Here is a 22,514-nt window from a genome sequence, read left to right as displayed (position 1 = left end):
AGTGTGCTGCGCAGGCTGCCAGCTGCCAGTCGCGATGAGGGGGGGCAAAACATTTGACAAATCCCACGAAATCACTTGACTATGGCGGAGGGATTCTCCCCCGGGATGAAGCGAGAAGATCAGGAAAGGTAAGAAAATATTTAACTTTTTAGTATGTTTATTCAATTAGCTGCATACAATTGATGGCAAAGTTACTGTTTGCTGTACCTGTGTCTGTCCAAGGACACTTGCCTGAGAGGGTTCACACGTGTCCTGCAGTTTCATCGTCAAATCAACACTTCAAAACACGTATGAATCATCAGATGAATGAAGGAACCATTTTATACTATTAAAATAACTGCAATACATGCATGCATGAAATCATGGCACTCTTAATGGAGATGCTCGTTGATTAAAAAGTTTAATGTTTACCTGTAAATGACTAATAAAGTCAATGGGTGCCCATAGTATCGCTTTGCCAGACCCTCCTCCAAAACGCCATTAAGGAGGGTCTGGCTACTCCACATAGCATTCGGGGAAGGGAGGAAAACGTGCTCTGGTGTAATGACATTTCTGTAAACCAATCAGAATCGTCATGGGCGGCACTAAGATCCGCTCAGAGCCAATAGTCATGCATGAGAAAACTCTGATTGGACAGATAGTCTAGCTAGCTGTCTAAATTTACCCTGCAGAGATCTGAGCAATAGTCATAAATAGTCCTCATAAATCCATCGAATTTAAAATTCCAACACAAAGAAAGCGGAAGGAAACGGAAAATAAATCATCTGGTGGAATTTCCTGAGGCACTGGAGCAACCCCGGAAGTAGAATGTCAAGGATATAGGGTGCGTCACAAAGCCCTTAAATTGCACCCCCGTCTTCTCCACTTGCCTGCCTTCCTCACGTCTTAGTCCCTCCCACCGAGGAGGCCCGGGAGAGACGTGAGGAAATCTTTGGAAGAGAGAGGAAACGAGCTAATGTGTTTTAGAGGGATGAGACGTCCTTTCCCCTGAAGTGTCACATGAATACGTCAGCTGTTTGGGCAGAGTTAGCAACTCCTTCAGGTGCACGGCTTCCGTGAAGGCTGCTCTTGTATATCCTCGGCTATAGCTCCTCGATAATCCCTCCTCGATGCTCAGTCCTCGGGCGATGAAGTAAGAGCTTTGAGACGGCCTTCACCGAGGAGGGACAGAACAACATCCGGTTCAGCCCAGGACCGAGGAGCCGAGGAGCTATCAAATAAGTGGGATGAGATTCAGCCATATACTAATGGGAGCCTAAAAATGAAGTGATTGTAGTATTGATTGTAGGTATTGGTCTTTTTCCTGCAGGAACTTAAAGATGTCAGCAGTCGTAGTCGTGCACGGTGGGGCGTGGGCCATACCGGATGACCTTGCCAAGGCCTCTGTTGATGGAGTAAAGGTTGCAGCATGTGAAGGGTTTTCAGTGTTGAGAAGAGGAGGTAGTGCACTGGATGCTGTTGAGGCAGCTGTGAGGGCTCTGGAAGAAAACACTGTGTTTAATGCAGGTATACTGTACACAATCTTTCTTCCCAATATTAACCATATAGACACACAAATCTACATTTAAAAACTACATTTGAACCACAGGGTTATACACTCAGTCGCCAGTTTATTTGATGTATTGCAGGACTGTTGTATTAGTCTGCATTATTTTTAGCTAGGTGTACCTAATAAACTGGCAACTTGGTGTATATCTGTACTCTAATTTATGTAATTTAAATAGATCTTAGCAACAGGTTTGAAAGCCACAGCTCTTGGCTCTTATCCATTCATACACCAGTTTAAAAAGCCTCAAACTACTCCCACCTGTCCACCCAGGAGCCAATCACTGATGATCAATATCCTCTTTAATGATTAGATAGTTTTATCTATAGCTCAAAGTCTCCATCTGTTGGTGGCGATGCCACCATTCATCTAGACTCCATTTAGAATCAGAGTGGTGATGATGGTCAACAGAGCTGAGGTTGCTGACTGATTATGGGGCTCAGCCTCATAATCTGGTATTAATCCAAAATGGAGTCTGCACCAAAATCTAATCTACATTTTAGAACTGTGTAACTCCCTCATGGTGACCTCAGCAAGCTTGAAAAAAACATAAACCTGCCCAATAGAAGGTAGACTCCTGTACACTGTACAAAATAACAATCTGCTTGTGCTTGAATCGTTTGGAGACAACTTGACTTGAATTAAGATGAATCCTTTTCACGTAAGGTCTTGGCCATGACCATCACTAACATACTGTTAATGGACAGTTTTCAGAAATGAATCTGTGTAGATCAACTGTCAGCACAGTGATGCATATATTGCTTGTGCACAAATCGTTTTCTGTCAGTGTGATCACAAAACAAACACTGCCAACATGCTTCACACGGACATACAGTATGTGTTAACTCACATTTTTATAGAATTAAGCTACATTAAAGCTACATTTCAGACCGTTAAAGCTTTTGAATTATACATCAGCACCAATGGAACTCTTGAAAAATCCCTTTATGTACCAAACAAATCTGTACAAGTACATACATTCATTATTTCATAAGTACCATGCTCTTTTGCACTGTTTTGTCACCACCCTGTGGACTTGTGAGGATGGAGGAGGCAACATATGACAACAGCCTGTCATTCTTGCACTCTCTCTGTCGGCTGTTGTTAGATTTGATTTAGTTTCTCAGCATTTATAAACTACCTCCAGTTTACATGGACACTCGCTATCAGCTGTGCACGGCTTTGACAACACATGCATCTGTCTGAACCATTGTATAAGTTAGTTACTGATTGTGATTGTAGGGCATGGAGCAGCGCTAAATGCTGATGGAGAAGTGGAGCTGGATGCCATTATCATGGATGGAAAGACACTTGCCAGTGGTGCCGTGTCTTCAGTGAAAAACATTGCCAACCCTGTGTCACTGGCACGGGCAGTGATGGAAAAGGTGTTCTTTTTCTCTTTTTAAAAGGAAACCGTAAGAGACCACTTATGGTTGGAATCACTGATTTGGATCCTTTTTTTTTTTTTTTTTTTTTAAGTGTTTCTAATGGCAAAGAGCTTTTGTGTGTATTGAACTGAGTGGTATTACACAACAATAAAAATGTTTTGCCATTGAACATTTCAGACATCCCACATCATGTTGACAAGCAGAGGTGCAAACCTGTTTGCAGAGAGCATTGGCATGGCCACAGTTCCCACTGATACACTGGTGACTGAGTATGAGAGGAAAGAGTGGGAGAAGCACAAGAATTATCTCACTGGAGTAATGCAGGATTTTAACTCTCAGTGGTAAGTATCTGCAGTGTTGGACTTTATTTTGACCCCTTCTAGTCTAGTCTGGATTTAATTCATACATCTCTTCACAGCATATTTTCAGGTTGAATAGCCTGGTGTGAAACAACCCTTAAATAAATTAAATATAAACTCTGGAGCCTGCTTGGTAGAGAATGAGCTTATATACAAAATGTTTTCACAAAAGTTAAAACAGTGGGAGAATTTTTTTCAAGTCCTCTTCAAACCAAATAAAGTCAATTATTTTCAAGTTGACCAAAAACAACATTCATTAACATTGGATCACAATGTGGTTTTGATGGCCATTATACCAAGTTTCATTAAATGTGAGGATTACTTGGTAAATGCCTTCTCAATTCTCAAAACATCCTATGTATTTTAGCAAAATGTTTTCCGTAAATTGACACCTGGAGATCGGCTCTGTTTTGCCGTTGGGGATTAAGAGCAAAATGTTTTTGTACTGAAAGTTGCCATTAAATTTATTTTTGCAAGTTAGACAGTGTGCAGGAGTTTCTTTGCAACTTTTGACCTACTCGTCCCTCTTCTACGCACCTGTCTCATGTAATAGATGTGTGAAATATTTTTCTGTTCTGAGCTACATGAGAAGTGAAATATGTCCACCTTTATAACCTTTTGTTCTTATTCTAGGGCCCATGATACTGTTGGGGCGGTGTCTGTGGACTCTGCTGGTAATGTTGCATGTGCAACATCAACTGGAGGGATCAGAAATAAAATGGTTGGCAGAGTGGGAGACTCTCCGATCATTGGTACAACTTCATTTACTTGCGCTTTTTCCACTATCAGCTGCAGTTCAACTTAGATGAAATGAAATTAGAAGTCCTCATCATCATATATAATCATTAAGTCTGATTTTATCACACCATAAGCTACTGTAGCCGAACAAGCTACACTGTAAGAGCAAAATTATCATTTCAGTTATACTCCCAACTTTGTTTTTAATCATTCATATTTGTTTTGTAGTATTGTTTTTCATGTTCTCTCTTGTAAATAAGGCTCTGGAGGATACGCCGACAACTTTAGTGGTGCAGTGTCTTGTACCGGTCATGGAGAGTCTATTCTTAAAGTCACATTAGCCAGACTCATTCTTTCACATATTGAACAAGGTGAAGTATCACACTTTCAAACTATTAAGATAAGATTATTTGGGATAATCATTTAAACGTGGAATGAATGAATAATGTTAAAATAGTGTACATGTCTTATGGGTTTAGTATAGTTTAGAGTAATAACAGTTTTGCATTGTAGCCTGTAAGTTTTCTTTGTCTGGCAATACAGAATTAATGCAACAGTTGTTTATTTCAGACAGCACTCTTTTACGACTATGTTTGAGCAGAATTAATTTGACAGTATGACGATTTTAACTATGGCTGCAATGAGTTTGATAGATGAGTGTGTTAGTTTAGTTAGTTGGTTTAAAGGAACACGCCGACTTATTGGGAATTTAGCTTATTCACCGTAACCCCCAGAGTTAGACAAGTTGATACATACCCTTCTCATCTCCGTGCGTGCTGTAACGCTGTCTGACGGTTCCAGCATTAGCTTAGCCCAGCACAGATCCTGCAGGTAACTGGTTCCAACTAGCCTACTGCTCCGGATTGTGACAAAAGTGACAAAATAACACCAACATGTTCCTATTTACATGTTGTGATTTGTAGAGTCACAGCGTGTACAAAAAACAACGTAACATGAGACACAGCCATCTTCTAACAGTAAACAAACCGGGAACTATATTCTCAGACAGGCTTGCTGCGAGCATATCACTCCACAAGTACTGTATTCTTCCGCCTGAGAATATAGTTCCCGGTTTGTTTACAGTTAGAAGACGGCTGTGTCTCATGTTACGTTGTTTTTTGTATACGCTGTGACTCTATAAATCACAACATGTAAATAGGAACATGTTGGCGTTATTTTGTCACTTATTCGGAGCAGTAGGATTACTGGAACCATTCACCTGCAGGTTCTGTGCTGCCCTGATGCCGCTGGAGCCGTCAGACAGCCTTACAGCAAGCACGGAGATGAGAAGGATATGTATCAACTTGTCTAACTCTGGGGGTTACGGTGAATAAGCTAAATTCCCAATAAGTCGGCGTGTTCCTTTAAGACAATTTTCTCTATATGCTAAAAGCATATTAGCAGAATTAAATTGAAAAAAAAAATAGTTTCTGTAGGACTCAAAGAATGAAATGTGGTCTTGTCTGTTTACTTGCACTTTGATGTAAATGTTGCTGTTGTAACATTATGGCTTTCACTGACATGGGTTTGCAAGTTTTTAGAAGCTCTTGTTTGTCTGAAAATGGCAGCAAAAACAGCATAAATGGACACACTTGTCTATTTCTTGTGTTTGTTGTATGGTATTGTGGAAGGACACGACCACACATTGTTCCCTAAATGTGTTTTGTTAACTATTTCCATCTATTTCCATATTTCCTCACAGGTAAATCAGTAGCAGATTCTTCACAGTTGTCTCTGCAGTACATGGGAGAACGTGTCCGTGGTGCAGGAGGTGCTATTGTAGTTTCTCCGTCAGGACAGTGGGCAGCCACATTTACCACGGAGCGAATGGCTTGGGCAGCAGTGGATCATGATGTTCTTTGGTATGGATTAGACCCAAATGAAAGATCTAAAGAGCAGTTATCCCAATATATATAGTAGTATATTATTTATATAATATACTAATATATAAAATAATCCCAATGACCATTTGAACGCATTTTTTAATACTTACTAATCATAGAATTGACCAATATAATATGGAACTGTATTTCTTAGGTTTTCCACTTATTCACTACTTAATTTGCTACTATTGTTTGTAGTCAAATTAAACGAGAAGTTTTTTCTTCTCTAATCTGTGATGTCTAAACCATGTATTGTACAATACAGTACATGTGTACAGTGAAATATATTAATAATATATTATTAGTATCAGAGTCTCAAGATCTCTGTTATTTGAGCAGCTAGTATATACATCTGCCTAATTTTTCTTATCCCCTGAATTCTGGATTACATTTTACATATAATAATATCAGATGTCTGCTTTATTTTATTAAAATCTCTTTAACATTGTGTTTATTTCTCCACATTTCTGTTTATCTGTCCAACTCCACAATTGCACACCTAATCGCAAGTATTCAAAGTCATTATATGTAGTTCATTGTGACCATAGTATGCCTTTTAAATTCAACTTGAACACCTTCTTTAGTTAGTGGGTTCCAGTGCTGTCATGTACTGTATGCTGAAAGCTGTAACTAGTGGATAGGATAAAATAACATTCTGCTCCTATTTTAAAAATCAATTGTTTCATTTTTGGCATTCAATAAAATGAGCTCTTAAAGTTAATTGTTATAAGTACTGCATGTCTGTGAAACATAACTGACTCTGAAACTCACGGTATACAAACCTGATTCTGAATTCAAATTAGATAGTATGACCATGTGATCCTACTGTGATTTAAGACATAGGTGCAGATCTGAAGGGCTGGTTCATATGGTGCTGGAGATAGGAGTTGTTATATTTTCCTCCTAGACTGGACAAATCTTTGAATACCTTTTTTATTTTTTCATTTACAAATTTCAAATTACTTTAGTTTTTGTCCTATAAGTTATACAAATGTATATTGGGAGATGTCAGAACACAATTTTGATACTGTAGTTAGGGGTGTAGATCTGTGCTATCAAGCACGTACTGTATATTATGGATATTGAAATCTCAATCTAAAAGAGAGAAAGTCAAAAAGTATTTGATTGTGTGGTAACTACACTATTTGTCCTGAAGTGTTATACACTCACTGGCCACAACAACTTTATGATTTTTTTACAAAGCTTATTTTTTTTTCATTTTGTGTTCACACTATCATAATTCAGAATGGTAATATTTCTGTTATGTTTATTATTGAGGTCATAGTGGGTAGTGGTTTTGTACTGGATCAGTGCATTATATTGAAAGGCGTTTCTAATATTCTGCCACTCTCTATGTATGTAAATGGTGAATGGTGAACAAAATATTAGAACATAATACTGTATAGAATGCAGTCCAGTTCCACACCACTGCAAACTACAGCCTCAATAACAAACATTTAGTTAAATTAATACATTTCTGACTGTGTAAATCAAAACTGAACTATCATTGTAAAGCCATAATATGGTAAAGCTGTTTGGCTCCCTTTTACAATGGTAAAAATGCCCAAGTTGAAAATATCCCTACTTAGTGGCTTGCATGCAGTTTATTTTTCACAAAAGGCTAGAACTTATACATCCATGGCTAGAACCTGCTTTTCAAATGTAAAAAATAAATAAAATTGCTTTCCAGGCAAGATCGTGTCAAATATTTTACTTTTATATATGGAAATAAATCAACCTTTTTTTTTGTCTACGTGGGACTGCTGAATGCGTTTGAAGAGTTGACGCAAACATGCTCTATAAGACAGTTAACCCTCTGTAACGTTACTCTTGTTTACAGATACAAATTGAAAAAGCACGCTGTAGACGTGTGTTATGTCTGTACTATCAGCTGCTATGCTACCTGTAAACAGAAGCCACGTGACAATCTGTCGGGCTTTGCAGCATCGGGACGAATGACGGCTGAGTTAGAGGAAGTTACTGGGAGCAGCTGTGCTAGCATGTAACCTTACACGAGTTGGATACAGCATTGCAGTAAGAGATAGGTAAGAGTCTTATATATACGGAGACAAATATTTCTACACATCCATACAAGCGTTTGAACAGATGCATGTGGGTGTGATCATCTAACGACCGTTAGCAGCAGCTACAGAAAAAACACTTGCTACCTTAAGGCCTATGCTAAAGCGAGCTAGCTAGCCTGTTAGACAGATTTAGCATCGAGCTGTCTAACTAAATATTTTCACATTTTGTACAACATATTTTTAGCTTTTCTGGCACACGTTTATATTAGTGTAAATGCTATTTATAGAAACAGTGCTAGAGTTTTGAAACAGTGAGTTACATAGGGGGTTACCTTCCTTCATAAGTTAGCGTTAGCTTGCTAACATACATGTTAGCGTTCTGCAGCGTATTCCATGAGCGGATTGTTGTTAGCCGATAGCGTTAGCATGCTAACTAGCAAACCCTTAACTAATTGGGAGAACCTTTCATTATTAGGTGACATTAAATCAACCCGTCTATATATTTACTAACATATTTAAGTAGCGTTTTTTCTATGCACTTTCCAATTCTGGCCTGCTTAACGTTAGTTGTAACTTGAATAGCTAAAACATGGTAACTTGCAGGTAAATTGAACACTATCTTTCCTCTTTGAAGGTTTTCCAAGTTTAGAATCAGAATAGGATTTATTGCCAAGTAAGTAATACTTAAAAGGAATTTGCCTTGGTGATTGATGCATACACCAACGTATTAAAAGGAAATCAACAATAAAGCAAAGTAAGTTTCGGCAAAGACAAGAACCTTTTAATATAGAGCAGACATACACAAAAAAATATGTAAAAGACACGATAACCTAAACAAATATGTACAATATAATTGTTTTAACAAGAAAATAAGGCTTTATGGTTATGTGCCGGATCTGCTAAAAAAAAGTGAGGGGATGTGCAACAGTTCAGGATATAATATGTGCAATGGGCAGGCATATAGTCCAGAATGTTCGTTAATGTAACGTTTAGTGTCTAGGGGTGGGGGTAAAAGTCTGTCAGTGGGAGTCCCGGTGTTGCACCGAAATCTGTGACCCGTCGTGAACTGTGTCCCTCCTGTTAAAATCAGTCACTGATTAAAATGCGTAGCGCCCCCTTCCGTAGTTAAGGTTAGGGACAAGGGTTTGGTTTAGGTAGGGGGACACCGATCTCGACGGTTCACAGATTTCGGTGCAGCGAACAGAATGAATGAGCAACCATTCAAGAAGCATGGGCCCTCAAAGTTGAATCATATTGAAACCCCACCCCACCTAAAGACACATATCTTCTTAAAAAAAAGAAAAAGAGTTATCATGTTATTCACAATTTCATACTTTTGGTCCAAAATATACAAATTATGTGATTTTTGTCCTTAAACCTTAATTTGCAAAAGAAAACCCTGTATGTTTTTTTTCATTTAAAAAAATATGTTATAGGGGCATTTTCTAAGATCTCAAGTTTTCCTGTTGTGCCTGCTATCGGTTGAGCAACAGCAGACGTATATGGCTGGGTAGGTCAGTCCAACACATGAATCCCTAATGTTGCCTATGGTTTTCTGTTTCACCTCGAATATCAATTCAGTTTTCCCAATTGTTAGGAAGGAAACTACTCAAAAACAGAAAATTAAAATGAACTTAAGTAAAAAAAAGGAAGCCTAAGTCAGCAGAAAGGTGTAGTGCAAACTTAAAGTCATGTGAAGTTATAAATATATTTATTTTTATTTTGAAGCCACTGGTCAAGGGCTGATGATACTTTGCTCATCTCATTTGGACTTAGACAGGATGCTTTGCCTATTGCTGTGTATGGCTCCACTGACGTGAGTTTGGCCTTCAAGACCAATAAGTATCTGCTCAGATCATCCCTAGCTTCCTGAGATTAGACCATAATGGTCCCCTGAGCCCAGTTAAATGAACATGGTGCATGATAGCTGTCTTGGAGCATTATTAATATCATTTTTCTTGATCAAAATGGGTTATTTGACGCCTGCTTTCCCCACATTCTGTCTATGTTGTTTTCATACAGGAAGGCAGCAGCATTCATGGATATTGTGGACACCTTTAACCATTTAATACCCAGTGACCAGTTGGATGAGTCCCTGGTAACTGGTCAGAATTTGGAATGTGAAGCCAGTAATGAGTTTGGGCCAGGACTCCGACTGGAAGATTCACTGAAAAACATGCTCAGTGACAAAGACCCCATGTTTGGATGTGCAAGCTCTCAGTTTAATCTGCTGGACAATGAGGACTCCACTTTTCAAATTGCTGGCTCAACAGGTATGTCAACAGACGAAATAGACGGTAAACATACACATAACATATGCTACTACCACAACTTCATGTGACTTCTTCACAATAAAGGCCATTCACAATTAACTAGAAAACTTGGTAGAGGAAGTTTAAAGTATACATTAATAGCTAGCTTTAAATTATTTATATATAATGAATATGTATAAGTTTGAGTATATGTTTTTTAATTTTTATTTTAATTCAGTTTTAAAGAGACGATACACAATATGTCATTGTACATGTGCCAGTGTCAACCAAATGGCAAATTTTTAACCATATCGGTGTTAAATATTGTTTTTGTTTAGTAGTTTGGTCCCTTATATCGATACACAGGGAGATAAATGACATATATTCCTTTGGGCTGTTGCAGGTCTCAGTGATGGTTTAGCATCCACAGGCCTCAGCAGTGAAGTGACAGTTGCAGAGACCCAAGTCAAGCGACCTTTTGGCAGGCAGAAAAAACGTCCACGTAATTTTTTAGAATACGGTAAGTGGCCCATTTAGATTCCTGTTTTCACCAGATGACACCTTCAAATTAGAGATGGTGTGAAACACACTTTTCTGTTTTGTTTCTTCTCATTGAAACAGAGTATAGCAGTGGTCCACAACCTAACAAATCCCCCAGCACCATGCCCCGAGGACGACCTGGAAGGAAACCAGCAAACAGGCTACAGAAGTCCTTTCTTATTGAGAAAGGAGTTAAAGGCACCCAGCTGAAGAAAGAATTAATTCTGGGAGGGCGTATTAATGTTAATGATCTTGATGGTGGATTATGGCTGAATCCTTCTGTTGTATTGAGACGATTAACAGTCACAATTGCGGGATTCAGGATTGAACTGCTTCCAGGGCCCTCTTACACACAAAATGTTGAAGGGAGCCAGTCTGCGTGTCTTGAAGGTGGTTTTTCATATGCTGGGGACATTGGGTTTGCCGTGTTGCCAGATGATTCTGTCAGTGTACAGAATCCCACCCCTGAGAATGTGGCAGAGGTGAATGTAATTGCAAAGAGCTCGGCTGATGATGCAGCCCTCGGACTGGGCCCGTATGTAAATCCTAACGACGTGCAGACCTCCAACGGGACATTAATGGGGAGTGCCTGCACGCAAGAGACAAAACTTGACAATCAAAGTGTTCCTGAAAAGCAAAAGCCAGTCAGTAAAGGAAAAGATGACATCAAAGAGCCACAAAACCATGACAAGAACAGAACTACTGTTAGTAATAAGACAGATGATGAGGAAAAACAACAGATCGTGGCCAAAACACTGCTCAAGTCGAAGCAAGGAATGACTTCTAACAAGAATAAGGACTTGGTTTCAGATAAACCAAACAACATGATAAAGGGAAATAAAGTATCCCAAAACATGCCATCCAAAATCCAAAGAGCAGACCTGCACAAAATTAAATCTCTAAAAGAAAAGAAAGACATTTCACCTTTGAAAAGGCCTGCAGAAAACACCCTAAGTGAGCCTGCTACTAAAATGCAAAAGACACTGGGCACAGGAGAGAGTAAGGTGAAGCCAAAATTGACAAGTACACCTAGCTCTGTAGTGAAGAAGAGCCCATCATCTGGCAACCGTGTTGATCAGCAGGGACCAACTAAACATACTCATCCTCCCACTATCCCCAAAGTTGAGACCACTAACCCGACGCCTGGTCGTCCAGGCCATTCTTTAAAAACACCTGACGAAGGAGGTCAGGAAAAGTCCAAACTGAAAAAACCAGAGAAGATCCTCCAAAGACAGAAAAGTAAAACTGCAAGAAGCATCTCCGTGGAGGAGCCACAGCTGTTTATTCCAGACAATGCTCCTGTTGTGAAGAAGGAAGCTGCGGAGGAGCAACCCTTTAACAGCGAGACGGTATGGGATGGAAACAACTGTTGTGGCCTGTGCAAAAAACACCACAATAACATGTAAGTGTGGCAAGACAGATTGTTATGTTGTTACTGAAACTTAATTACTGCATGTTGTAGATTTAACTTGATAAGTCTGTTTGTTACAGAACTGTGAACAACATTGAATTGTTGACGGTCACATTTCCTCAGCACATGCAACGTGCAGTATTTGAGGGAGTTTAAGACTTGAGGTAGTTGACATGATGAGGGGAAGGTGACAGCTAACATACCACAATATTTGTACAATTATCAAAAGACCTGAGGCCTGTACTACTAATCAAGATCAACATGCCCTGGATTTATTTCAGTTACCCGGCTTCACCTAACTTAACAACCGCGGCCCCGCATAGCTTTGTCACGACGGTGGTTAACAACTAGTTCAATCAACCCAAGTTTCCCAATCCAGCGACGTGCCCGTTCACATAAAAGAGGCGGAGTTTGCACAGCATGACCAATCGCAAACATCTACCAGAGCTGCATATTTTACATAAGAAGAGCACATTATAATTCTGCATAAATATGAAGAACACAGACACGATTTTACAGGCAAATCGCAGGGAGGAAAGCTGGTAAAAAAAAAGCAGACGCTGTTATGCGTAGGCTAAATCACAACGCTTATCAATATCACTTCCCCATCAGTCAGGCAAAAGATCTGACCATAATTACACTTGTGCTTTCCATAAACTGTCGTTGGTTTAGCCTATTATTTCAGTTGCAACCCTGGCAGTGGTAAGCGAAAAATATAAAAACCTAATTCAAACCGATGTGTGGCATTGGCAACACACGGCTCAACAAGCCGACAAATGGCCTATATGTAATTCCCTCCACTGAAAGTATATATCTTTCATAAAAATACCCATCAGGGAATGTTAACGGGGTTGTCGATCTTTAAATGTTTTAACTTTTATGAGCGCATCTCTCTCTCTCTCTCTCTCTCTCTCTCTCTCTCTGCGCACACTGAGCTCCACCTGATCTTCTAAGAAAGGTGACGCCATTATCAATCTAGTATTGATTGGTCAGTAGGCGGTGCTTTAACACCGGTTGATCTCTAATCTCCAACAAAGCCTGCTCCCGAGCAGGTTAGGTGTTCAGCATAAGTTACCATGGCGATTTAACCCGGTAACAAGTGATCCACTGTTGTGATACACAAAACACAAATCAATCAAATAGTACAGGCCTCTGACTGACAAAAATGGGATTGTAATATTGGTGTCATTTTTTGTTCTGTGCCAGAGTGTATCTAGTGCTCAGAATGCTTATTTGCAAAAACAGCTCTTAATAATATCCATACTTTGTTTAGGTTCATGGTAGGCTGCGGCCGCTGCGACGACTGGTTCCATGGCGACTGCGTTGGTCTCGACCTGACGAAAGTACGTGAAATGGAGGAGGAGGACCAGATGTACGTGTGCTTGAAGTGCTGCGAGGACGAAAGCAAAAAGGTGGAGCCCGAGGCCCCGAGTGCAGCCAAACCAGAAGTTCAAGCGAAGGCGGAGGTACAGGATCATAAGCTGTCTCCCAAGCCCCAACCAGGACCCTCCCAGACACTCACATCAGGGGGCGTCCGACCAGTAAGAAAGGTAAGCAGTGTCACCATGAGTTCTTTAATAAAGCTGTTTGATCATGAATTCAATTAATAAAATTATTTCATGTACAAAGGATATTTTATTTGTTCCCCCAGCTAATTCATCCTCTGATATTAATCATAGCCAGGGTTACCACTACACAAGGGTTTGTTGTCTTTTTGCTTTTACTTTGCCTATACAGAAGGCTTGCACGTGGGTGTGTGATTAACATGGTGTACTCACCAAAGTTTAGTGCATTTTCCCACAGATTAAACTCACTCTGTATTTCTTTTTAAAACCTTTTTGGCGCGGGGGGAGGGGGAGTTTATAATATTATGTTACCTTTTTCACACCTTTTCATTTTTATTCATATTTTCGTTCTCAATGACTTGTAATATTAATAATAGGTCTAATGTGCTTTTTGTACTGCTCTCCTTAAACAGGATCCTGATAGAAGGCAGTCCACAGATGTCAGAGAATCAGCTTACAAAACAGGTATTTTTTTAACATTCTGGTTTTAATGACACATTAGTTCAAGGCCAGTGTGGGTTCACTGGGTTCGTGATTCTGTGTTATAATATGTAAACAATATTGAAGATGATCACAATAATACCTGACTAGTCCGTTTTCTTTTTGTTTAAATTAAAACACTTTAAATTATTACATAACATTACATTAAACCTTTTATACTGCCAGTTTAGATTAGACAAATTTCATCAACAAATATGCACAAGACTTAAAAAAAAAATTATTAGTAATGTGTTAATTATATATCTATCTACACAAATCCTCAGTTACAACTACAACATGCTTTGCATTCTTGTTGAATACAGAAGTAAATACAAATCCTCATTGTCCTTCTTCAGATACTTACAGAAGCATATTGCTGTCCTTCGCGTTATAACGAGATATTTAGTTTTGTTTTAACAAGATATTGTCACGTTATCACAACATACAAACTTATTCATCTATAACAAGAAAATGTTCTTATTACAATATACTTTTTATAATTTATCTTGTTAAAACAAACAAACCAATTGCGAAATAAGGCTCATATACACGATTTAATTAAGTTCTACTTCATGCTTGGGCTAAGACATTCTGCTGCGATTGTGGACGCTCAGCCCAAGCATGAAGTAGAACTTAATTCAGTTGTGTATATCGGCTATATTTCGCAATTTATTTGTCCGCACACCGTGTTTTCATTCAAGCAGGAGTTTCATTTTCTAACCAGAAATTATCATGCTATAAGTGATAAATAGTATATTGTAATAACAAGAAAATGTTTCTTGTTATAACTTAATACATTTGTATGTTGTAATAACATGAAAATATCTTTTTACAGCGTGAAAAACATCTTCTTACAATAAACCTTTCATGTAATAATGTGATACTGATACATTTTTCTTCTTTAGGCATGGCAGAAATACGCTTCCATAGATAATACATAACCGCTAAAGTTGCAAATAATTTTCACATTTTTGTATCACAACTCTGTGTTGAATCTTTGATATTTTGCAATCCTTGTGGTCCCAGATTCCCCCCACCTGCTCAGTGGATATTGTCATTCTATCCTCATAGGTTTTTATCTGAAACAAGAGACAAAAAGTAAGACTCCATCTTCAGCTTCAAAGAAGCCTGTGTCTGTGGAGGCAATCAGGCGAAGTGTGCGTGATTCTCTGAAAGAAATCCTTATACAGAGGTGAGTATTTCATGAGTGAAAGTTATTAAAAGAATTGTGTAAATACTAAAGTTTTTATTTTTATTTATTTATTTATTTTTTTTATTGAAAAAGTTTACAAACAACTACCTTAGTGCACCAAACATGTGACGCTTTCTGCACTTCAGGTTGAAGGAGTCTGATTTGGACGTCTCAGTGGAGAGGGCCTCTGAAGTTGCCAAGAAGACGGAGAGAGAGCTTTTTCACTTGTATAAAGACACTGACAACAAATACAAGAACAAGTACAGAAGCTTAATGTTTAACCTCAAAGATACTAAAAATAATGTAAGTACCATTTTAAATCGGGCATGATCTAAATGTAAAGTTTCTTGCATTAGCATGACTATATTTGTAATTATAATTGTCTTATTTTAATTTATTGTTTTGTATGTTTTAGGTCCTCTTTAAGAGGGTTCTCAGAGGGGAAATCTCTCCTGGTAATCTAATTCGAATGAGCCCCGAGGAACTGGCATCGAAAGAATTGGCTGCTTGGCGACAAAGGGAGAACCGACATGTAAGTAATGCCTAAGTCTATGTTGTAGTTTCTTACTAATTGCATTGCATATATTCACCCTAATAGTTCACAATAATTAAATATAAAAGTTAAGCTCAGCAAGTAGTAATATAATTATTTTTAAGGTGTTCTTTTATCAAGAATGGTTGTATTTTGGAAACAATCAGTAACCCTCTCAAAATCAATGAATTCATTTGTTTTTCTTCATTTTACAGACAATTGAGATGATTGAAAAAGAGCAAAGAGAGGCCGAGAGACGGCCGATCACTAAGATCACACACAAAGGTGAAATTGAAATTGAGAGCCAAGAACCAGTGAAGGCACCTGAGCCTGCTGAGGTAAGGGACACGGCAAATATTACTCTGCATTACTGTTTGTCAACAAGTAAGAGGGTGACAGGTCTGCTTCAGCGTCGTATTTTTTCCCCCTTGTCAGCTTCAGTCTCCTCCCAAGGCGACAGAAGTCTCAGCAGAACCTCCAAAACCCCCTGAGAAAAAAGCAGAGAGTACCAACAAGGACAAAGACACAACCAACCAACACAAGTCTCACTTATTTGACCTACACTGCAAAATCTGCACAGGTAAACCCTGACACGAGAAAAAAAGCCATTAAGCTCTTTGTTTATTTCCATGTTATCCTGCTTATAATGTGACATTATCCTCCGTTTCCAACGTGTGTGTAAACATGTGTTTTTTCTTTTTCTCAATAAGGTCGTATGGCGCCCCCTGTGGAGGAGGCACCAACCAAGGTGGTCAAAGTTGCTACTACAGTGGTCCGGAGGCAGTCCGCCAAAGCAGAAGAGACAAAGAGCACAAAACCTGCGATCGACGACGACCTGCACCTCACTGTTTTAGAGGAGAGCTTCCGAAACGCTCAAGGCTATGAAGGAAGGTAAGCAGGTATTTCTGACACTCTGCGTGGTTTCTGGTGTGCATCTTCTTTTTTTTGCAAGCTTGCTCCATTGCCGGTATATTCGACACAGGTCGGATCATATAGCTGGAAGAGATGAAGAGGCCGCTTTCCTTTCCAACCTGACGGTCCTGTGGCGAGGATACATTCATATGCACGCTGTGGCAAAACTCGTGACAAAAGCTTTCCCTGTCTCAGGCTTATTTGACAACTTGACTGAGGTAATGTGGACACAGCTCAACATATTGACTTTGAATAGCTGCTGCAAAAGTATTTTGTACTAAGTCCTGTCAGAAAGTTTTGATCTTTTTTTATTTTTTATTCTTTCTTCAATAGGATCTTCCAGACAACATTCAAGTTGGCGGAAGGATAAGTCCACAGATAGTGTGGGACTACTTGGAGAAGATTCGGGCAACTGGAACAAAAGTGAGTTTTTGGCAGCTTTCCTTCTTAAAGGGATAATACAGCCTGTAGTAAAAATCTGTCAATAAATTTAATCACCCTACATATGGTATATTGTGATCAAGAGCAGTTTATGTCCAGACCGTTAACCTCGAGATTTGTAATGCCATGTGATGCATTCCAAAGTTCTGGTCAAACTTCTTGCCCATGGATTGCAGATTTTACCGACGCATGCTTTTTCTTTTATTAAAGGAGGTGGGCCTGATTCGCTTCTCCCCTGAGACGGAGGAAGATGAGATCTCTTATACTCTTCTGTATGCCTACTTCAGCAGTCGTAGGCGTTTTGGGGTGGTGTCCAATAACCTGAAACAAGTGAAGGACATGTATCTCATTCCTTTGGGTGCCACTGAAAAAGTTCCACATCAGCTTGTTCCCTTTGATGGGCCAGGTAACCTGACCACTAAACCTACGTTATTTCCTCTCTGTAAATGATTACCTTTCTCATCTTTCACACTTAATTCATCTTTTCATTTGACAGGTTTAGAAAACAACCGTGCCAACCTTCTCCTTGGGCTCCTCATTCGCCAGAGACCAAAAAGGGATTTTCTTTCTGTTGACATGAACGAAACTGCCAGGATTATTCCTGAAATCAAGCCCATCACCGTTTCCGCAAAAGAAACCAGAGCAACAGAGGAAGATGAAAAATTGTTCCTCTCTTCCTTGACTACTGCACATAAAAAAGAGGACAAACCAGTTAACACTACTGATGATGTTGATGAGCCAATTACAGAGTCTGTGGAAGAACCATCTGCATCAGAGGAGACCAACAATCAGGAACCAGGAAAACCACTACGCTTTCTTCCAGGTGTGTTAGTAGGCTGGGGTGGGGAATTACCACCTCTGCCAGATGTTGGAGGTAAACCTGCAACAATAGCAGATGACACCCAGAAGACCCAACCAGCTCCAAAAATGGAGGCATCAACTGGAAACTCAAAAAGTCCAACAGCTGCTGCATCACGAGATCGCTTTGTCATAAAGAAGAAGGAAGCTAAACCCGTTAAAGCTGAACCGGAGCTATCCAGCCCGACTGATACATCTGCTGCTAACAACTCATCAGGAAAGGAGGCTGCAGTGGTGACCCATGGGGCACCAGTCTCTCTGAAAGATAAGCCTCCAGATGTATCGACTGAAGTTTTCCTGGCAAGCTTGTCAGCAGCTCCAGTTGGGACTGTAACTAGCAGCGCTGCCTGTGCAGACAAAGGCAACGCTGGCCTTTTGTCTGAAACTGAAAAAGCACCGACTGAAGGGAATTGTTTGTTGCAGTCAGAATCCCAGGCTGCTCCAGCTCATGCTAATAGCTCAAAGCCTCCTTTAAGTGGAATACTGAAAAAATCGTCAGCATATTACACTGTGAATGAAGATAAAACAACGGTGCTACAAAAGGATAAAGCCAGCCACCCAGCTCCTTCGAGTCCCAAACCAGTTCCTGTGTTGAGCAGCACTAGAAATCATTCAGTTACACTATTTCACCAAGGATATTTACAGGTTTCTCAGGCCAGAAACAAACCGCAGGAAGAAAGGCAAACAACTATTCCATCATTCGCTAGTGAAAAGGAAGATCCTGGCATGTCCCAGGCTAATGCTACAGTAACTCAGACAGTATATCCTCCTGCAGTCCAAGGACCACAGATCGAGTGTTACACAGACACCTCTGAGCTCCAACACGACTCCGTAATGGCACCAGCTCTCCCAGAAAACAACAGTACTGCACCTATCCCATCGCAGCAGCAACCGCCTCAGGTGCCTGGCAGCTACGACTACCCAACTGGCCCTCCTCCTAACACTTTCTCCAGCCCACACACCGAGGATCAAAACCACAGTGCACCATGGGCTCAGGGTAGCACTTCACACGCTCTTTCTGGACTTCAATCACAGTACGCTGAGAGCTACCCTGAACCAGCTGGCCGACCTTCATCCCTGGCCAAAGACTACAAGCGTCTAGATGAGAGATACTGTGACCCGTGGGAGAGGCCGCGAACAGCAGAGGACCGAGACCCCGGCAGGCAGAGCCATCACAGGGACACTCATCACGGGAAAAAGAGCAGACACCACGACCGGGAGCGGGAGAAAAGGCGTGAACGCAGCTATGACAGAGAGAGGAGTAGGCACCACGGACACTCAGACGACCGCTATGGTGAGAAAAGGAAAGAGAGGCACCACAGCGAGGATCACAGCAGCCGTCATAAGGACAGACACAGACATAGACGGGACTCTGATTATGAGAATGGACGGAGAAGTTCAAAAGACAGTTAACTCATAATTGTTTGTTTTTTTGTTTTTGTTTTTTTAAGCCCTGCTAGCAAGCGTTGGGGGCTCTAAGAAAGACTGCTAGCTTGTTGGTTACTTTGCTGGTTCAAACCACTTCAGGTATATTGGCTGATAGTGGAGTTATTTTATACAGCGATCTGCAGCTTGTATGCCATTTCCTTCATACAAGTTCCATTTTACGTTATTGACAGTACAGCCAAAATGATTTGATAATAATCAGTTGGATTGTGAAGATCTTTATAGTCATGTTCGCTTCGGACCAAGAAGAACTGAATATTGGAACAATTTCAACATTTTTAACCTTTTATTGTATGTATTGTGTTCATATTGAGCTGCTGTGCTACCAATGATCAGTAAATGTTTTCAGTCTTGTGGTAACATACAAAACAAGTGTGGACCATTTAGTGAAAAGTTTAAATTGGCATGAATGTAACACATAACATGTTTAACTGAGAGCGGTGATCTAAACAGCAGCTTTGCTTTCTTCCCCACAACTTAAATTCTTTTAAATTGCTTTAATATTTTATAACTTACTTTTTTTGAAAAAGTATGTACATTTTGGCTTGTAATATACATAGATGAAGTGTGCCTTTGCACTGTGTTTATGTACAGTTCTTAATAAAGCTAATCCTTTTTTATTATTGATTATAAAAAAACTTCTACTTCTTTCTAAATGTATTAAAGATAAAACCACCTGGATTTACATTGCTGTATTACATGTTGTAGATGTGTCTGCCTAGAAATCAGACACAGGGACTTAAATTTACATTGTCACAATTGTGTTTTAGAAATTTGTCCATTAGAATAGTGACTGACCCCCAGGGATTACAACATATTTGTTTGCGATATTTCATCCAATTGAGTTCATCCAAAAGTCAGATGAAACTCTATCTGTACAGTGTTGAAGAAACAAGTATTAAAATATAGTGTAGTGTGAACTTCCCTTTAAAAAAAAATAAAATAACTACTGCCAAGTGTTACACAAATCTCCTTATGGACTAGTTTGTAGTAGGGCTAATTACTAATTAAACTACTATCACGTCACAAAGGGAGTTTTACTACTATTCATTGCCCTCATAAACATTAAAACCCTCACTATTAAGAAATCCTAGCGGCTTGGTATCTTTAAACATATAAACATTTCTGAGACTTCCTTCAAAGCCTTTTGAAAACAACCCAGAAGTAACAATTGATACATTTCTGTATAATTCAAATCCTCCAAAGTAAAGCTGACCGCCATAGTTTAAGGCCACGTAACGCTCAAATGGGTCCATGTCTTCGAAAAGTACTTTCTTATTGTTTAGTAACACCTGGATAATTGTGCTATTTAAAGATATGGACACATTGTGCCATGTGTTGCAGCACAGTGTGAGATTTCTGACCGTTATTGGGGGCGAAAGTCTCTCTCCAAGATTGACAGCGATTTTGAGGTGGCCGTTCTCAAGTCCAACTGTGAGGTAGTCATCATCTTCATGTTCAGCCCTTCCCATCCACATTATCAAACTGTCATTTGAGCTTGTGTGGAAGCTGAAAGAAACCTGTGTGTATTGAACATTTCTTGTGTTGTATCTTGGGTCCTGGTATTTAACGTATGAGCTTCCCACAAACTTAAGAGTGTCTGTGGCTATTTCTGTGTCGCAGTACCTCCCACCCCATCCCAAGGGGCATATGCAGCGGTATGAGGTAACACTAGTTGGAGAACATAAGGAACCCTGCTTGCAGATGTTGTTTACACAGCTTACAGACTGGTTACACACAGAACCAGTCCATGACGACAGACACACACATGTGAATGAGCCATTTCCTGTTGCCCTACAGTGACCTCCGTTTTGGCACACCTTGTACCCACATGCGGTCCCATCCCAGTCCCCTACGTTTGCTCCACTTATTGCCCCCGTCTCTGTTAACTCAAACTCTTCACCGTTGAGGAGAAGTTCTCTTAAACCACCAGTGAAGCCCACTGGCCCCCCTTCATTGGCATCTGTGGAGACGAAGCTTAGAGTGGACACGCCCCCGACAAAGATGTCTGTAGCAACATCGAGGGTGGTCATCCCTTCGGTCACATTCTCTCTAACCTCCTCGTTATCCAGACTGAGGAAGCCTTGGTGACCAACTCGGCCCGCCTTCACCGTGTGCCAGGTCCTGCCGCGCAAGTCCACTCGCTCAACAGACTGCAGGACGTGGGTGCCATCCCCAAGATTGTATCGCAGCTGGACAAACCCGGATGTCAAAGAGAGGCAGAAGAAGTCTCCTGTAGGAAGAAAATAAAACATTAAAACATTTCATTAGTAAGTTCTTTGTTGTAAAAAAAAAAAAAGGGGTCAGTTCACCTACATTTTCTACAGTAGAATAATAATTCTAACGTAACCTGTTCGCTGCAGTGTCTGTCTGTTGATTACCTAGACTTACAAGAAGATTGTTTGGAAAGACACCTTACTGTTGAATTTTTTTAATGTAATGTTAAAATTTGCTTTGAGCAACACAAACTGAATTGTACTCATCCTTGCTGTATTGAGGTCTGACAGATATTTTAAAAAGCTTAAGTAAAAACATAAGTTTTATGTTTAAAAAAATTAGTAAATACGGCTCTGTGACTTATACTTGTGATAATGAGTAAAACGACTTTGACTTCAGTCGATAATGTAGCAGAGGCAAAGCTGTCTTTCATTATGAATTTGGCGGCTATAGGATCACTATGGAAATATGTAATATTAACTTCTAGTGTTTTTATAGTTAGCTTTAATTTCATGCATAACACTACTTTGTTTTATGTTACATTATGGATTGTTTTATTTTATTCCATTTTCTTTTCTGATGCTCTTTAGCATGAAATACTTACAGTTTGAAGAATAATTAAAGCTATTTTTTTTCTATGACTGTATAAAATGATGGAAGGTGCTCCAAAATTGCATTATATCATCTACTTAATGGGGCTTCTTTGTAGAGTTAAGTGCAAAGTGTCTAT

General features: G+C 39.8%; 3 protein-coding genes across 8 annotated transcripts in view; 2 read left to right on the top strand and 1 right to left on the bottom strand.

The window, feature by feature from the left end:
- LOC114572124 (isoaspartyl peptidase/L-asparaginase) lies at positions 1-6,635 on the top strand. Its single transcript, XM_028603584.1, has 7 exons — positions 1-128; positions 1,310-1,506; positions 2,789-2,931; positions 3,112-3,275; positions 3,927-4,045; positions 4,292-4,402; positions 5,734-6,635. Exons 1-7 carry the CDS (start codon positions 82-84, stop codon positions 5,946-5,948), a joined length of 996 nt encoding a protein of 331 aa, XP_028459385.1. The 5' UTR covers positions 1-81; the 3' UTR covers positions 5,949-6,635.
- A 1,100-nt stretch (positions 6,636-7,735) lies between these two features.
- Positions 7,736-20,526, top strand: phf3 (PHD finger protein 3). 2 transcript variants are annotated; one of them, XM_028603263.1, is made up of 16 exons: positions 7,736-7,959; positions 9,961-10,211; positions 10,594-10,710; positions 10,812-12,132; positions 13,415-13,691; positions 14,120-14,171; positions 15,258-15,378; positions 15,525-15,681; positions 15,794-15,910; positions 16,126-16,248; positions 16,352-16,490; positions 16,621-16,801; positions 16,893-17,040; positions 17,156-17,245; positions 17,474-17,669; positions 17,760-20,526. In XM_028603263.1, exons 2-16 carry the CDS (start codon positions 9,977-9,979, stop codon positions 19,532-19,534), a joined length of 5,049 nt encoding a protein of 1,682 aa, XP_028459064.1. In that variant the 5' UTR covers positions 7,736-7,959; positions 9,961-9,976; the 3' UTR covers positions 19,535-20,526. The 2 variants fall into 2 exon arrangements, with proteins under 2 accessions (XP_028459064.1, XP_028459063.1); XM_028603262.1 differs by having other exon boundaries at positions 16,346-16,490.
- Positions 20,113-22,514, bottom strand: part of eys (eyes shut homolog) — a 174,358-nt gene continuing 171,956 nt past the window's right edge. For all 5 annotated transcript variants that reach the window (XM_028603256.1, XM_028603257.1, XM_028603259.1 and 2 more), the window contains one exon: positions 20,113-21,800. In XM_028603256.1, coding sequence (XP_028459057.1) covers positions 20,611-21,800 — 1,190 coding nt within the window. In that variant the 3' untranslated portion in view covers positions 20,113-20,610. The remainder of the gene's footprint in view (positions 21,801-22,514) is intronic.

Source organism: Perca flavescens, chromosome 17, assembly GCF_004354835.1.
Source record: "Perca flavescens isolate YP-PL-M2 chromosome 17, PFLA_1.0, whole genome shotgun sequence".
In the NCBI taxonomy this organism is placed as follows: Eukaryota; Metazoa; Chordata; class Actinopteri; order Perciformes; family Percidae; genus Perca; species Perca flavescens.
The sequence above is the reverse complement of the archived record's forward strand: the minus strand, read 5'-3'. Positions and strand labels throughout refer to the sequence as shown.

What these genes read in the sequence shown, in the direction of transcription:
- LOC114572124 (XM_028603584.1), top strand. Translation starts at nt 82, where the DNA reads ATGGCGGAGGGATTCTCCCCCGGGATGAAGCGAGAAGATCAGGAAAG. An exon ending in AAACACTGTGTTTAATGCAG is followed by an intron (nt 1,507 to 2,788) that starts GTATACTGTACA and finishes TTGTGATTGTAG; the next exon opens with GGCATGGAGCAGCGCTAAAT. An exon ending in TCTTTCACATATTGAACAAG is followed by an intron (nt 4,403 to 5,733) that starts GTGAAGTATCAC and finishes ATTTCCTCACAG; the next exon opens with GTAAATCAGTAGCAGATTCT.
- phf3 (XM_028603262.1), top strand. Translation starts at nt 9,977, where the DNA reads ATGGATATTGTGGACACCTTTAACCATTTAATACCCAGTGACCAGTTG. An exon ending in GCGTCCGACCAGTAAGAAAG is followed by an intron (nt 13,692 to 14,119) that starts GTAAGCAGTGTC and finishes CTCCTTAAACAG; the next exon opens with GATCCTGATAGAAGGCAGTC. An exon ending in GACAAAGGGAGAACCGACAT is followed by an intron (nt 15,911 to 16,125) that starts GTAAGTAATGCC and finishes TTCATTTTACAG; the next exon opens with ACAATTGAGATGATTGAAAA.